We start from the raw sequence: 17733 nt of genomic DNA on the forward strand, positions 1-17733 counted from the left end.
TCAGTCGGAACAAAGAGAGGTCGACATTTGAGACAGAACTTCCTTTATATGGACACAAAGGCACAAGAAACAAGAATAAGCCTCTGTAAATGTTAAGCACCTGCAGAAACTGTTTATCTCATCCAGTGAAATGTTATATGCAACATACAGACATAAATATCCATCACATAAACCACACTGGAGCTGAATTTTATCGGTGTTTCCACAGCTCCTTCTGCGCCTCCTAACAGACCGCCGTCGCAGTATGGACGCCATGATGCTGGAGGGTCCTCGGCTGGTGGAGGCCCATCCAGGACAGGAGGGGGAGCAGGTGAAGGCCAGGCTCTGCACCCTCGAATGCAAGTGGAGGACGTTACAGCTGGAGGCAGAGCAGAGGTCAGAGCTTCAGCCGGATGTTCCCCACATTTGGCGAATCTTCGTAAACTGTTGATATCTCAGCAAATAATGACATTAAACAGGGCTATGTATACCATGATACTAGAACAGGGGTCTCAAACATGTGGCCCGTCAAAGGTTCCACTGGATGAATTTGCGAAGTGTAAAAATTCCACAGTCAAGGCTGTGGAACTCATTTTAGTTCCAGTTCCACATACAGACCAATATGATCTACAGTCAAATAATAACAGCAGAATAACCTATAAAAAATAATGACTCCGTATTTTCTTCTCGATTTGATGTGAAAAAAAATTATATTAGATTATGCCTGTAAGTAATGACAACTTCCATTTTTTTTTCTTGGTTTAGTGCAAAAAATAACATTAAATTATGAAAATATTTACATTTACAAACTATCCTGTTCCAATAAAATGTTAATAACCTGAACAAATATGAATGACCTGGAAAAATTTTTGAATTGAGCAAAAAAAATCTTCAATTAAGTAAAAAAAATGTTAAATTAAGCCATAAAAAAAAATCTCAAATTAAGCAAAAAAATCTTAAATTTAGCAAAAAATCTTGAATTAAGTCCTTCAAATTTTTTTCTTTGTTTTTAGTCCAAAAAATAACATTAAATTTTGAAAATATTTACATTCACAAACTATCCTTTAACAATTAAATGTGAATAACCTGAACAAATATGAACAACCTGAAATGTCTAAAGAAAATTAAGCACAATTTGAACTATTTTCTGCTTGTTACTCAGTGTTTAGTGTCTTTGCACATCTGATCCATAATGCACATGTAGAAATGATAAGTTGAGGAAGAATATTGTTAAAAATGCTGGAGACTTTCGTTGACCAATTTTTCATCAAATCTGTAAAACCTCAGTCATAGCCTAAGTATCACGAATCTGTAAGTCTTTCTGTGATTACTTACCTGAATCTCTTGCATTACGGTGAACAATTTCGAAGTGCCATCCACCGTAAACAAAACGCATGTGTTTACATTCAGACTGGGAGGTAACTCACGCATCTTCGGAATTTTTTTGTTGTGACATGCATTGTGGGAAACGGAGGCTCACGCTGTGTGAACTTCCCAGCCACCTGCAGCGAATGTAAACACATGCGTTTTGTTTACAGTGGATGGCACTTCGAAATTGTTCACCGTAATGCAAGAGATTCAGGTAAGTAATCACAGAAAGACTTACAGATTCGTGATACTGAGGCTATGACTGAGGTTTTACAGATCTGATGAAAAATTGGTCAACGAAAGTCTCCAGCACCTTTAAAATTGCACTTATTTTTCTTAAGAAATTTTTATATTCTCAGGTTATTCATATCTTTTTTAATTGGATAGTTTATAAAAGTAAGTATTTTAATAATTTAATGGGGGTTTTTTGCACTAAAACAAAGACAAAAATTTGGAGTTGTCATTATTTATTGGTTATTCTGTTATTATTTTACTGGACCGGCCCACTGGAGATCAAATCAGGCTGAATGTGGAACCTGAAAGAACACGAGTTTGAGACCCCTGTACTAGAAGGTCTCAGAGCATCTGTCCATCTGTCTGTGTATCTGCACAGTTCTGAGAGGTGTAGACATTTTTAACTGTCTGATTTGGTACCTACAGCTGAGGAATAGTCCCATTGGGACATTAAATACCTTTTTTAAAGTCAGGAGGGACTGATCAATCAATCAATCAATCAATCAAAGTTTATTTATATAGCACTTTACAACAACATGAAGAAGACCAAAGTGCTTTACATCTAAAAGCGTGATTAAATTATAAGATTGATTGATTGATTGATTGAATTCACGTTGCTAAGCAGTTGCCAGGGGGAGGGACAGGAAGCAGCCTTGCTCATTCTGTCAGCCTTGCATGACGGAAATTGAAGTTTAAAACAGGAAAGACGCATTTCCGGTCAAGTAGGAGACTAGCAAAAGTGTGATGTTGATAGGACCAATATTTTGGGAGATATTCGTCATTTTGGAATTCAATATGCCCATAAGGGTTGACAGGAAGTGTAGTACCACGCTGCATGATGGGAAATGAAGTTAAAAACAGGAAAGACACACTTACCAGCTCCAGTCCCTAGATATCAGTATTTATATATTAATTGTTGCTTAAATTTTAAGGAATGATTTACCTAATAATTTTTATGTCAGTACTTATAAAATATAGACGAACAACTTTTCCCAAAAGTCAGCTCTCCCCAACATAAAAATGACCACATCTAGAACCCGTGGTTCCCCACAGGTCAACACACTAGTTCAACTGTATTTTCCCATGGGCCAAATTGTCTGAATACTATGGACTGTGGGCCGGACCCCTGCAGCATTACTCATTTTTGTTTAACTTCAGCTTTAACTCCAACCTGAGTGTGTTATTGGACATCGTCATCTACCTCCTTGTCGGTTGCCGTGACAACAGTCTCCCTCCTCTTGCCTTAAAACATCCAATCAGCACTTGCAAAAAGTAAACACATGCAATAAAACAATGGTTAAAAGGTCATAAACTGATAAAAACCACCCATTTTCAGTGTTTACAGCTTCAAAATTTCTATAAAATCTGTCTGAATCATTGTATATTTTTATAAAAACCAACATGTTTCTGGACCTCACTGAGGCACAGGATTGGACCCATATTTAATGTTTGGGGAAATTATCAAAAATAGTCACTTGCTCAAAAAAGGGTTAACCTGTTGTGTTGAATTTAACATAATATACCACCACAGTCACAGTAGCTGTTGGCTTTTAGCACAAGTAAGAAATGTAAACCCAACATTTAAACAGTTTATGATCATCAATATTGCGTCATTCTCAAATTTTGATCTCAAATTTTCATTGTCAACTTTGCTTATCTTCTTCATTGAATGCGTCATATTTTCAAATTGTAGCCGGTCTTTCGGACCTTCTGTAAAAAGTGGCAGTGCTGCAAATTAGTGCCAAGTGTTGTACATAGGTGTATGTTGTGTTTAGTGGCTGTTCAACTATTTTTTTTTTCCTATTTGTGGGTAGAGGGGCAGTGGGCCGGTCCAGTTTGAATAATGGGCTGGTTCTGGTCCGTGGGTCACCTGTTGAATACACCTGATGTAAACCTTGTTCCTGACAGGAGAGCGAGGCTGGAGCTGATTCGTCCCAGGGCGGAGGTCTTCCAGGACGGGGTGGATGACCTGCAGCAGTGGCTCATATCTGTGGAGCAGGTTCTGGCCCAGTTACGCAACGCAGAGAGGGTGATGCTGCATCTGCAGGAGGCCACGGAACGGGCCAAGGTAGGACACCTACCACCTGTCCACATGTCTACCTGTCCATTCACCTGTACTTTAACCATCATGCATCACTGTGGACATTTATGTCCATTTGGGCTGTCAATTCAGCTGTTAGTCATAATTATTGGTAGCAAATTCTCTCTCTTAACAAAGTTTAGAATTGTAGTTTTTATTTTTCTAATAGATCAACAGAACTCTGAGCATATAACTCCCTCTAGAGCAATGTTTCTCAACGAGGGGGGGTGTTGGGTGCTCAGACAGAAATACTCACTGTTATTCATCACAATGTATAAGTATCAATATCAGAACAAGTGGTTTTTGTAACCCCCCCCCCCCCCCCCCCAATCGCAAATGTGTTTTGGGTGGGGGGGTGGCAGAAGGCCCATGATGACATGACAGGGCATTTGCTCAAAAACGGTGGAGAACCCTTGCTAGAGTCATTAAGAGCAAAACTATTCATTTCCCAGAGACTGCTTTAAAAATTAATGTTTTTTTCTGCTTCTTTTCTGCAGAAATCTCTTAAACAACTTCAAGACTGATCTTATCTTATCTTATCTTACCTTACTTTACCCTATCTTTTCTTATCTTATCATATACAAAGTCAAAGAAACCTACTATATTCAGTGTCTATACTTTGTGAAGTTTTTTATGCAGCATTTTGGAAGTGGATGTTTGTGACTGGAGGGTGGGGGGGTGGGGGGTTGTTAAATCTTTCAGATGCCTGTAGGTTAAATGTGTTTGTGTTGTTTTGGCGTCAACATGTATCTGACATATTTTCATTTTCAGGCTGTTGTTGAGGAGATTCAAGTTAAAACTGCTGTTCTGGGGAAAATTCAGCAGGCGAGTCAAGATTTGATAGAAGCTATTTCAGGTAAACTCACGACAATCTAATATAATATAATATAATATAATACAATATAATATAATAATATACCTAATCTAATCTATCGAATCTAGTCTAATCTAATCTAACCTAATATAAATCTAATCTAATTTAATCTAGTCTTATCTAATTTAATTGTATCTAATCTAATATAATCTAATTTAATCTAATCTAAATATAATCTGAATCTAATCTAATTTAATTTGATTAGATTTAATCTAATCTTTATTTTATATAATTTTAATCTGAATCTAATGTAATTTAATTTTATTAAATTTAATATAATCTTTATCTAATCTTAATCTAATCAAATTTTATATATTCTAATCTTAATCTAATCTAATTTATTGTAATTTTAATGTAATGTAATTTAATCTAATCTGAATTTAATCTTAATCTAATCTAATCTAAATTTAGTAAATTTAATCTAATCTTTATCTAATCTAAATTTAATCTAATCTAATTTTATTTTATTAAATTTAATCTAACCTTTATCTAATCTAATCTAAATTTAATCTAATCTAATCTAAATTTTAAGTACTGTTAACAGAATGCACATGTATTATTACCCTGCCTCTTAATGCATTCCTCTGCAGCTGTTCTTCTGACTTGTCACTAACACATAGAGGATGTTCCAGATGTTTCCTCAGTCTGATCTGCTGTTGGTTCACTGCTTTGTTCCAGAGGACGAGGCCCAGCAGGTGCAGGAGAAAGTGGACGCCCTGCGGATCCGCTGTTCGGTGCTGAGCCTGAGCAGCCTGGATGTCCTGCAGAGGCTGGAGCAGGCCCTGGAGGCCTCCAGCAGATGCACCTCCAGCCAGGAGGACCTCCACCTGTGGCTGGGACGCATCGAGAGGGAGCTCCTGGGGGCGGGGCCTCTGGGGGCGGGGCCTCAGAGCCACGCAGGAGGAGACGCACTTCTGTGTGCGGCCGAGAGACAGAGGGTAACAATGACCACATCAACATCGATACACTACAGACGCAGAAAAAAACGATTAAACCAACTTTTGTTTTTTTCAGTTTCTTGTTTATTTGAATGCCTGTTCCAACTAAAGGTCTATTAGTTTGGACAAATATAATGATACCAACAAAAATAGCTCAGAGTAGTTTAATGTCAGAGCTGATATCTATCCATTTAACATGTTTTCTTAATAAAAACCAAAATCACTTCAGTTCTTACATCAATATCTATGGCAGTATTTTTCAACCTTGGGGTCGGGACCCCATGTGGAGTCGCCTGGAATTCAATTGGGGTCGCCTGAAATTTCCAGAAACTAATTTTTTTTTTTAAATTACTAATAAAAAATATATGATGAGTTGACAGCGCCAATCCCAGTACATAGCAGACAAACTGTGGTTGTGAAACTGAAGCACTGTGGTTCTGTTTATCTGTCAAATGTTCATTGTGGTCAGTTTCAGGTACTGTGTGTGTGTGTATATATATTTTTATTTATTTATTTATAGATGTACATGGACTTTTTTTTTTACTGAACATTGTATTTTTTTTCTAGTATCTTTTACCTGACTCCCTGAATGACCGCACAAAAGTTCTTATGTGTAAATGTATGCACAAATGGCAAATAAGATTTTTGAATCTTTGAAATACAGAGGATAATATTATAATAAATGGGGATAAATCAACTTAAGAAAGGCCAAATGGAGAGAAAATTAGATAAAAGTAGCTCTGGGTTTTTATGGGTTAAAATCATCTACATTCATATAATCACATGACTCCTTAATTTAAGTTCTTCCTCCGTTGCTCAGTGTTAAATCATATTATTTGTGTATTTGTTCATGTTGTTCAGCTGGAACAGGCCGTGGTGAAGGAGATGTCCTGGTTCAAGGAGACAGCGCTGAGTCTGGAGAAGCTGAAAACCATCGATTTGGACCCAGACGTGATATCAGAGCAGCTGTATGAGCAGAAGGTCTGGACGTCACACACATAAACCCACCTCCTTCACCTTCATGGAACAGTTTAAACCACTGTCTGTTCTTCGTGTTAATGTCATGTGGTCTGTTATGTCCTGGTCAGATTTTAGCCGTGGAGATTCTCCAACACCGATTCAACATTGAGAAGATGGTGAAAATCGCAGAGATCCTGCAGACGTACAGCGACGAAGGAGACACTTCAGACCTACTGGTACCTTTCACATCCAATCACATTTAATATTTTAGTGATGAAGCAGAGAGGAGGTGAGACAGATACCCACACAATATTATCATTTCATGTCAGAAAATATATGTAATGTGTGAAAACCTTAATAAAGATATGTGTTAAAAAAAAACACACACATGTATCAGTATAAATGAATAATCACAAACAGGTTAAAGTTTTTTTATTGTCTCTTTATTGTGAAGATGGAAGGAGCTGATTCCTCTCATTAATATTCTTGGTTTCTCTTCCGTCCAGACGCCGATGGAGCTCCTTCAGGAACAGTGCAACACCACCTCTGCCACCAACTCCCATGTGGTTCTGCAGCTGGAACATGCCCACTCCCTCCTCCTCCAGTTCTCAGAGGGTCTGTCGGAGGTTTCACCCTGGCTCCAGGAAACTCAGAGCCTGGTCGGCCAACTGTCCCTGAGCACCATCAGCTACGAAGCCTTCAGGGAACAGCAGGACCTGTTACAGGTACACACACCTGATTGGACAGCTGCACTTTTTTTGGTCCGGTAACAAAGTCATCCTTTTACAACGTCTGCTAACATGTGACTGTCCAACAATTAGGCTGTAACCGAAACCCTGACACAGTTACGGGATCACAGTCTGAGCCTGTACTGTGGCGTGGTGCGTTCAGGGACACTATGTGGACCTGTTGAATTCAGGTGTTTCTTTTCTAACAGGGGTCTGGGATAAAAACAATAAGGACTAATGTCAGAATATAGTTTTATATAATTGGATAAATATCATAGTGATTATTAATGTTGATGTTTTTATGTTAAATCCTCATGAACAGGACATTTTACAGCTGTAGACATGATGTGTCCACATACTTTTGTCCATGTAGTAAGAATTACAAGACAGAAATAAGGGAAAAATCAAACGAATGTGGTGTAAAATGTACCTACATGTCAGATTTAATTTAAGTACAAAAGAACTGAAGTCATTATCAGTGTTTTTATCAAAATTTATATCTGAAAAAGTCATAAAAAACTAACACTGGGAGAGTGCAGACCTCCGCCAAGGCAGATCAGTCCCCCCCTCCCCTGATCACCACCAAAATTTAATCATGTGTTCCTTGTGCCAGTATCAACATTTCCTGTAAATTTCACCCAAATCCATCCATAACCTTTTGAGTTATCTTGCTAACAAACAAACAAACAAACAAAAAATTTTAAATCAGTCATGGATAAAAAGAACTATAATAGTATAGAAGTCCAAACCATTTCATGTCATTTTAGAAATAAAGATAATAATTGAGCCCAAACTAACCAATGCAATGATATTTATCCCATAACATAAAACTATATTCTGACATTAGTCCTTATTGTTTTGGATCCCAGACCCCTGTTAGAAAACAAACACCTGAATCCAACATATCCACATACTTTTGTCCACACACTTTGACGTCTGTAAAGGTCAGACTGGGTAAATGTGAGTCTGTTCGATCCTTTCAGTTTATATTTGGGGTCTGTTTCATCTATTCAGGGTCTGAGGGAGTCCATTGCTGAACACAGACCTCTCATCACTCGTCTGTGTTCGTTGGCCAAACGTTTGTCAGAACTGAACCCGGTTCAAGGAGACCAGTTCTGTCAGAAGGCTTCGGAGGCCGAGGAGAAACACCGAGGGATCAGAGACCGGGTCCGAGAGAGCGCCGGTCTGTTGGAGGAGTCTTTACCAAGATTCACACAGGTGGGAAAACCAGACGAATGCACCTAACCTTTAACCTACAAACACCCAGGACTACATCTGTAGTAGATCACAAATGAATGTTTCCGTCTATTTAACTGTTCTTAAGAGATTTAGCACCATTTATTAGAATATTATCGTCTGCATTTTTATGTGTAAATCATGTATTTTCTGTATTTAATTCACTGATCATGTAGATGTTCATTAAAGCCCAGAGTAAATTCAACGGTTATTATATGAAAACAGAGAAAACTGAAGAAAAAGTGTCTTTTTTCAGTCCAGTCTATCATTAGCTGAACATTAAACCAGTGTGTTGATCCACTGTCATTGATCAGTCTCCATGGGTTTTACTTTTTTGTTTTTACTTTACTTTTTCTTCAGTTTAGTTCATTTTGTGGCTTGTTTTGTTTATGTTACATATTATTTTGTTGATTTATTATAAATTTTTGTTCATTTTATTAATTATTCTTTGGCTGTTTTTGTTCATTTTATTGTTTATTTTATTCTTTTTTTTATACTTATTTTAGTCAATTTTTTGCAAATTTTTTCATATTATTTCTTATTCTGTACGGGGTTTTTTTTTAATTAATTTTGTTCATTCTATCCACTGTCATTGATCCAACTTCATGGGTTTTACTGGTGAATCAATGTTGTAGAAGATGATGGTGTTTCCACGGTAACTACAGAGCCTCTGAACATCCAAATGGGTCATATCTGATGACCATGAAAAGATGAAGAACTGTATTTTACACCAATTATTTCCATGTATTGATAGGATTAGTGGATCAGCCAGTATTAAACAGTTCAGATTAGTAGATGCTTTTGGGTCTTTAAGGGTTAATAACTTCTCCTCTGTGTTCCGTCCTGCAGCTGAATGAGAGGATGACCCTGATCCGGGAGAGTCTGGATCGGCTGAAAGGTCGCCTTCAGACCCCGACCCCCCTTCAGGGTCTGACCCCCCGGATCCAGGAGCAGCTGCAGGACAATAAACTGACCCTGTCGGAGCTGTCGAAGCTGGAGCTGGGCCTCGGCAGCGTCAGGGCTCAAGCAGACGAACTGGTGGCAAACACAAGGGCAGCGGGAGACGGATCCATCGGAACAGGTGATCAATATGATCTGATATGGATCTGTTTATCAGGTCTATCAACATTTAACCTGATACAGGGAGGACTGGCCCAGTTTAGGTGGAAGTAATGTGATTACAAGGAGATATGTGCAGGATTTATACCTTGAGTACATTTGCTGTCGGCCTGAGACGGCCTAAGATGTGTTTGTGGTGTGAATGTTGTGATGTGGGCTTCTCAAAAAAATCGAGGCTATGACCAAAGATAATCATTAGACACAAATTAAAACCTTAAAACGAACCAACAGAAGGGTTAATGTTGTCGTTGTTTCTGTGGATTCGCAGCCATCCAGGAGCGAGTGTCCAGTCTGTCTGGGCTCTGGGAGGAGACTCAGACCCAGGCCCAGCAGAGGGAAACCTGGCTCTTTAAACTCCTGGACCTGGCCATGAAGTTCTGGAGTGACGTCAGTGATGTCACAGCGGCACTAAACGACGCTCAGCAGGCGGTTCTGGACCTGAACGCCTGTCGAAGCGACTCTGAAACCATCAGGCAGAGTCTGGAGAGCATGCAGGTGATGGATGGATGGATGGATGGATGGATGGATGGATGGATGGATGGATGGATGGATGGATGGATGGATGGATGGATGGATGGATAGATAGATAGATAGATAGATAGATAGATAGATAGATAGATAGATAGATAGATAGATAGATAGATAGATAGATAGATAGATGGATGGATGGATGGATGGATGGATGGATGGATGGATGGATGGATGGATGGATGGATGGATGGATGGATGGATGGATGGATGGACGGACGGAGAGGCTGCTCCTCATTGTCCATGATGGACATCAGTTTTTTAAGTGTCCTCCTCTCCACCACGGTCTTAAACTGGTCCATCATCAGACTGGTTTCAGATCCAGTCTTCTTCATAGTTTTCAGACTGGTTTCAGATCCAGTCTTCTTCATAGTTTAATCCAGTCTGGTGGTGTCTGTAGAAGCAGCTGTACTTTGGTTTGTTTCTCTCCGTCTGTGTCTGATGGGACTGTGTTTGTGCTTCAGACTCTGAGGGACGACATCGACGGCTTACAGGCGGATCTGGACACGCTGGGGATTCTGGGAATGGACCTGATGTCAGCCTGTGGAGACACCGACAAACCAGACGTCACCAAGAGCCTGGACGAAGTGAGACTGACTCAGAATTCTTCAAATAGTGACACTAAAGTGACTCTGACGCCCCTGATATGAATGTAAATAAATGTAAATATGTGCTGTGCCTCATTTCTAACCTGTTGTTTTAAAGCTCTACTCCACCTGGAACAACCTGAGCAAACTGTGGACTGAATGTCACAAAAAGCTGGAGGAGTCCCTGCAGATGGCGCTGCATTACCAAGACACCATGCAGGTGAGTGTTTACATGGGGGAGGGTCAAACATACAGGCCATGGCCCAAAACTGATCCACCAGAGGGTCCAATCCGGCCCAGTGGATCAGTCTGTGAAATGAGAAAATGACACTGAAGATATTAACAGTTAAAGGTGTTGAATACGGAAGAATATGCTTTAAAGTAAAATAACAGTATAATAACCTATAAATCAGAGGGGGTTAGTCCCTTTAGATCATATTGGTCTGAATGTGGAGCCTGAACTAACATGAGTCTACCACCCCTGGTTTACATGTTTATACTCTACATACAATCATACACGGGTTAATTCATTCTTACTGGTCTCATTTCAGTGTAAATTATGTAAATTATTAGACATTTTGTGAAAACATTCCAGATGAAATGCACCCAGATAGGCCTGTAACGGTACACAAACCGAACCATTTCGGTACGCACCTCTTCGGTGCGGTACACAGCTGTACCGAAACAGCACAGTATGTTGAGAAAACGAAAAATGAATGAAAGACGTTGTTCGATGTGGAACTTTAAATCCGCGCAAGTTCCACACGGACATATTGAAGGAGCGCACATTGACCCAAAATATAAAATAGCAGCTGATATAAGATAAAAAAAAAACAACAAATATGATGTGAACCTGGAAGGAAGAGACTGAAGACCCTCCACCATCAGTACAGTCCAGTTTAGGATCACTGTGGGTTCAGGCAAAAGACAACATTGAGGAAAGAGACGCTGATAAGACGGACGTTGTTTTACCGCCTGTGAACTACGGTAGTTCTAAAACACTTACACTTGCTCTGTCTGTCTGTCTGTCTGTCTGTCTGTCTGTCTGTCTGTCTGTCTCTCTTTCTCTCTCTCTCTCACACACACTGTATAATAAAGGAATAGAACCCAGAAGTTGGACATTTAAAGTATGTAAAGTTTCACTTTCGTTTCACACCAGCGTTAGACACGTTAGTTATGGACCGGACTGACCCCCCCACCACCACCACCCGCTTCGCCAAAAAAAAAAAAAAAAAAAAAAAAACCTTCTGTGTTTTTGATAAATTGCACCCTGCACACACAAATACACAAGGTGGCCTAAACTGTTAGTTGTCCTAAAATAATTTTGTTTAATTGCTGTCAGTGTTTCTCTTCAGTTTGTTTAAACAGATTACATGTTTACCCTCTTGTTAATGTTGCACTTCATGTGGAATTTTTGTTGTTATTTTTCTGCAGAATGTGAACTGACAGAACTGTGATTACATTTTTGTTGTTTGTTCAAAACTACCTTTCAGGGAAAAGTGCAATACAAATGTTTAAAATACATTTAGTAATATTTTATGTATTTTATTTTCTATTTGATTTATAGATGCAGAATTATATTATTCCTGTTTTTCTATATTCTATTGTCTCCAAAAATTGGGGGAAAAATGTTCAAAAATTCATAATAAATGCATTCAAGACATTTTAGGGGGTTTTCTTTCTTCCTGTACTGAACCGAAAAAAAAAATATATATATCGTGGCTTTCAAAACCGAAAACGTACCGAACCGAAAATTTTGTGTACCTTTACAGGCCTACATCCAGCTTTATCAGTCAGTATTTATACGCTGAAAATAAAGATATTTCTGTGTTACTGAACACAGAGTGTAGAATCCCAGACTGAGCTGATTATTTATTCTTCTATGTGGTTCTTAGGGTCTTTTCGAGTGGCTCAAATCAGCAGAACTGAGGTCAACTGAAGAGTTCATGGTTGGATCTGACCTGGAATCAGTCAAAGAGCAGCTGTGTGATCTGAAGGTGAGTTTAAACTACAATAAATGAATGTGTTTGTCATATTTTACACAAACTGCATCAGTGTTGCTTTCGTTTTATTCCTTAAGTTGAACCAAGCATGAGTTGAATATGAGGTTATGAGGCTGTTTCGCTGGTTTTTCATACAAGTGTAGCTTTTATTTATTTACGTTCTGGTTATTTTAGATGTTATTTATACTATTATTGTGCATCTGTTTTTATACATTTTAGCATATTTTATATTTATTCTTATTTTTATTAGCTTTATCATATCTTGTATTTTATCTATATCTTTGTACATCACAGTGTAGTGCGGTGGCCAAGAGGTGCAACAGCCCAAAAAATTATCCATATAAGAAAAAAAAGAGAACAGCCCAAAAAACTATCCATCATTAGAAACAAGAAAAGCACTCAGAGAGCGCAGACCTCCACAAAGACAGATCTGCCCCACCCCACCCCCCACCCCCCTGATCACCACCAAAATCTAATCATTTCTTCCTTGTGCCAGTATCAACACTTCCTGAAAATTTCATGAAAATCTGTCCATAACTTTTTGAGTTATCTTGCTAACAAACAAACAAACAAACAAACACGCAAACAAACACGCAAACTCACAATACCTCCTGGCGGAAGTAAAAAACCCATCATCCACCCTTCCAATTAGGGGGGGCGTTGTTCACCCGAAAAGGTCTCTTGCTTTAAAATCAAGGCCACCAGAAAAAATAAAGGCATAGGCTGAAAATTTTTAAGGTCTTCAGCTAATGTGGCTAATGCTAAGGAAGTAACCCACTGGAAGTGGAGGTCGGTGTGCTATAAAATACAGTTATTTCAAATATATTTAGAGCATAATTTTTGGACTGTTCTCTTTTTTTCCTACATTGGATAATTTTTTGGGTTCGTGGATCATTTTTTGGGCTCTTCTCTTTTTGTTCTAATTGTGGATCATTTTTTGGGCTCTTCTGTTTTTTTCTTTTAGTGGATAATTTTTTGGGCTGTTCTCTTTTTTGTCTTATAGTGGATAATTTTTTGAGCTGTTGCACCTCTGGTCCACCGTAGTGTAGTTTTAAATGTGCTCTAGAAATAAACTGGACCTTGAGTTTTTAAATATTTCCCTCTGATGTTTTTTTCAGGAGTTTAAGCGAGAACTTTACCAGAAGAAAATCGAGATCGAGAGTCTGAACCACCGCTTCGTGTGTCGTCTTTCTCCGGGTTCTGAACGTCCGGGTTCGGTTTCTCCGTTGTGTGATTTCAGACAGAGATGGGACGGTTTGGAGTCGGAGACGGTCAGCAGACAGGTGAGAACATCCAAAAGAACAGTATCATCTGGATTAGCTGGTTTACTGTGACAGTGGGCCTTCAGCAAGAACTTTACCTTACCTGACCTTACATTACCTTACTTTATCTTACCATACCTTATTTTACCTTACCTTATCTTACCTTATGTTATCTTACCTTACCTTATTTAACCTTACCTTACCTTACCTTTTCTTATCTTATTTTATCTTATCTTGTCTTATCTTACCTTATTTTACCTTATCTTATTTTACCTTACCTTATCTTACTTTACCTTACCTTATCTTACTTTACCTTGCCTTATGTTACCGTACCTTATCTTACTTTACCTTATTTAACTTTACCTTATTTTACCTTACCTTATTTAACCTTACCTTACCTTTTCTTATCTTATTTTGTCTTATCTTGTTTTATCTCACCTTACTTTACCTTACCTTACTTTACTTTACCTTGCCTTACTTTACCTTACCTTGCCTCACCTTATCTTACCTTACATTACCTTATTTTACCTTCCTTTATCTTATCTTATCTTATCTTATCATACCATACCTTACCTTACCATACTTTACCTTGCCTTACTTTACCTTACCTTACCTCACCTTATCTTACCTTACCTTACTTTACTTTACCTTACCTCACCTTATCCTACCTTACATTTCCTTATTTTACTATCCCTTACCTTAAACACCTGGCCCTGCAAACCTGAAGCTCTTAGGTGTAGTACCGCCTACACCTGCAGTGCCTTCACCTGTACACCTCTCTGTGTTTCAGCATCAGTTGGAGTGTGCTCTTCTGGGTCTGGGTCAGTTCCAGAACTCTCTGGATGAGCTGAACACGTGGCTGTCCCGGACCGCCGAACAGCTGCAGGGGGGCCAGCCAATCAGCATCGACCTGCAGGCCTGTGAGATAGAACTAGCCAAACACAAGGTTGGTGACGTCAGGAATGGAAAACATGAAGGTGTGAGCTGAACTGAGGTTAAAGCTGCACCTGCATGTGTTTGTGTTTAATTTCTGTCCATGATCGTCCTCTAACTCCTGATTCTTGTCTCCGTCTCTAAGGTTTTGCGTAATGATGTCATGTCCCACATTCGGACCATTGAGTCCCTGAACCGGGCTGGCAGGGACCTGCTGGAGACCGGGTCCGGAGACAGTCCTCATGGTCTCCAGTCCCGTCTGGAGCAGCTCAATGAAAGCTGGGAGTTCGTTCGCTGTGAGACTGAACGCAGACAGTTGGAGTTGGAGAACAGACTGAGTCAGGTGACCACGACAAAACACAAAACACAACAAAACACAAAACACTGTATTCATTATTCATGTTCGTGTACATTAGGTCTGTTAAATCAGCCATTCAACTGATTATTAGTGCTGTGTTGGCGCCCTCTGGTGGTCAGTGTCTGTAATTGTCTGTAAATTATGACCAGAGTTGAGAATATTTGTCATTAATAATAATAATAATAATAATAATAATAATAATAATAATAATGAATAAATAAATAATACAAAATAATAAATAGTACTGTTTGATTATGTTAAATAACTGGTGCAGTTTAATGTCAAAATCAGACCATCCACTAAAAACAGCTGATGTTTTTAATTTAATTAACTAAGGCTTATACAACTGATATGTTTTTATGTCTTTTATTCTCTGTATTTTTATATATTTTATTATGTATGGAACTGTTTTTATTATGCTTCTATTTTTTATTATTTATTCAACTGCTCTAGTTTTATTGTGAAACACTTTGTGACCATTGTCTGTGAAATGTGAAACATAAATAAATGTACTTATTTAAAGCTGCAGTATGTAGGATTGTGGCCAAAACTGGTACTGCAATTACATTCAAAATACTGTAGAACGTGGTATTCTCTCCTCCTCCCCCGAGGCTAGGGGTTGCCAGATCCCGCATGAGCATCCACTACTAGCGTTTCCTCTAATCCTTGCCACCACACCATAAATTTCATATAAAAAAATCATCACCAGACTTACTCTACATAAGTCTAATATATAACAGGCCAGAACAAACGTCCTGCACAGTCAAATGAAAATTTGCGAAGATTCAGCAGCTCTACCCCTCCCCCCCCACCACCACCACCGAACCACGGACACCGGACTACCGAGCCCCCCCCCCCCCCCCCCCCCCGACCGAACCACAGACGCCGAACTACCAACCGAACCCCCCGACCGAACCACGGACACCGAGCTACCGACCCCCCCCCCCCCCCGACCGAACCACGATTACACACCGCTAAATGAACAGGTCACTTCCACAGAAAACACTGAACTACAAGGAGCTACCATGGCAAGAGACAAGTCCTACACCGGTACCTGGTCTGTTCACCAGTCCCGGACCGGCAGTCTCTTCACCGGGGCCAGGAGAAGAGACTGCTGCCCGGCCCCGGAAGAAGGGACCAGGTGAAGAGGCCGCGACCCCGGCTCTGAGTGGCTCTTACCGGTGGTCAGACTAAGGCAGGGCCGGCGTCGGTCTTCAAATCCTTCTCCTCTTTCAGCCGTCTCCATGTTTCTAAATCATCTCCTATACATCTCCTTGTTTTATTTCTCACTTTGTCACGATGTATTTGGGAATAATAAGAGTCCTTTTAGGTTTAATAACGTCAGACATTTGTGATCAGAAATGTTCCAGCTGCAGCCCACGGGGATCTGGCAACCTGGAGCTGAAAGGCTTCTGACTCTGTGATTTGCAGACAGGTGATGGGCGGGGCATCAGACCAAAACACACAATGTCAACATAAACATCATTTCAGGGCTGACACTGAGCTTTTCAACTGCACCTATTCTGGCTGGACTACTACTGTCAGTGAGATCAGTATTTGAAATGAACATGATTCCTTAATGTCTGGTGACAGTCAAGGCAATTTTACAGTTACTTAGAACATAATTCCTACATACTGCAGCTTTAATAACTGTCATTCTGGAACCTCTGAGCTGTTCAGTGGGTTTGTATTAAACAACAGGTGCAACTGTTTGTAAAACTAGCAAACCTGCTCTAAAAACGAATTAAAACTAACTGAAGTAGAGAAAGAAAAGTCAAAATTAAATAAAACTTATCTATAATGAAAAATTCAAAAGCTATTATAACCTTGGTACTGAAGGTGTTTTCCTCCAACATATGAGGAACCAAAGGAAAGTGAAAGAAAAAATGGGTAAATGAAAAAAAAAATTAGGAGGATTGTTCTAATATCAGTGTCAAAAGGTTTGGAAATGACACAAGTTTTGATTTTGCAGACAATTTCCACATGTTCCTGAGGTTGAAGAACATTTAGGTTTATATAGATTTGAAATTTAATGACAAATAAATGACATTTAAGCAAAGAATCCATTTGTGTTGTTCCCAAACCTTCTGATCTGATTCTTTTATTAATCCTCAACCTCTGATCGATGTTTCCTTCTTCTTTCAGGTCCAGGATGTGACCATGGAGATCCAGGATCTCCTGCAGTGGTTGGAGAACACAGACCTGAGGCTGTCCTCCTGTAAAACCATGTGGGGGATGCCCGACTCAGCCACCGAGAGGCTCAGCGCACATCTGGTAAAACTACCACCTGTACTTTCCATTTAGCCTTTATGTTTGTCATTATTCAGCTGTTTACTTGTTTGGTTTCATTTTCATCAGTACAAACTCACCTGTGACTGAACAGATATTACATTTGACATGTTGTATGAACACACTGAACCTAAAATCACACATAAAAAGGAAAGGAAATATATATATATATATATAACACCAGTCTGGTGTCCCATGATCCCATCCATCTGATTGGTTGATGTAGTTTTATTTTCCTCCTTATAATCCGTTTTTTT

The 17733-nt window shown here is 39.3% G+C and overlaps 1 protein-coding gene and 1 long non-coding RNA gene across 2 annotated transcripts in view; one reads left to right on the forward strand and one right to left on the reverse strand.

Annotated features, from left to right (window-relative positions):
• macf1b (microtubule actin crosslinking factor 1b) overlaps nt 1-17733 on the forward strand; it is a 48272-nt gene that overhangs the window by 5217 nt on the left and 25322 nt on the right. Inside the window, exons 5-21 of the mRNA XM_030158902.1 lie at nt 209-375; nt 3490-3649; nt 4433-4517; nt 5214-5473; nt 6335-6454; nt 6562-6669; nt 6940-7158; nt 8176-8379; nt 9247-9478; nt 9785-10011; nt 10509-10631; nt 10750-10851; nt 12527-12628; nt 13753-13917; nt 14687-14842; nt 14975-15172; nt 17333-17461. Of these exons, the coding sequence (XP_030014762.1) occupies nt 209-375; nt 3490-3649; nt 4433-4517; nt 5214-5473; nt 6335-6454; nt 6562-6669; nt 6940-7158; nt 8176-8379; nt 9247-9478; nt 9785-10011; nt 10509-10631; nt 10750-10851; nt 12527-12628; nt 13753-13917; nt 14687-14842; nt 14975-15172; nt 17333-17461 (2757 nt within the window). The remainder of the gene's footprint in view (nt 1-208; nt 376-3489; nt 3650-4432; nt 4518-5213; nt 5474-6334; nt 6455-6561; nt 6670-6939; nt 7159-8175; nt 8380-9246; nt 9479-9784; nt 10012-10508; nt 10632-10749; nt 10852-12526; nt 12629-13752; nt 13918-14686; nt 14843-14974; nt 15173-17332; nt 17462-17733) is intronic.
• LOC115436174 (uncharacterized) lies at nt 10430-13850 on the reverse strand. Its single transcript, XR_003937786.1, has 3 exons — nt 13774-13850; nt 10736-10940; nt 10430-10585 (listed from the first exon to the last, which is right to left on the reverse strand). It is a non-coding gene; the product is annotated as an uncharacterized LOC115436174 (long non-coding RNA).

The sequence above is a fragment of the Sphaeramia orbicularis genome, chromosome 16 (genome assembly GCF_902148855.1).
Source record: "Sphaeramia orbicularis chromosome 16, fSphaOr1.1, whole genome shotgun sequence".
Lineage (NCBI taxonomy): Eukaryota > Metazoa > Chordata > Actinopteri > Kurtiformes > Apogonidae > Sphaeramia > Sphaeramia orbicularis.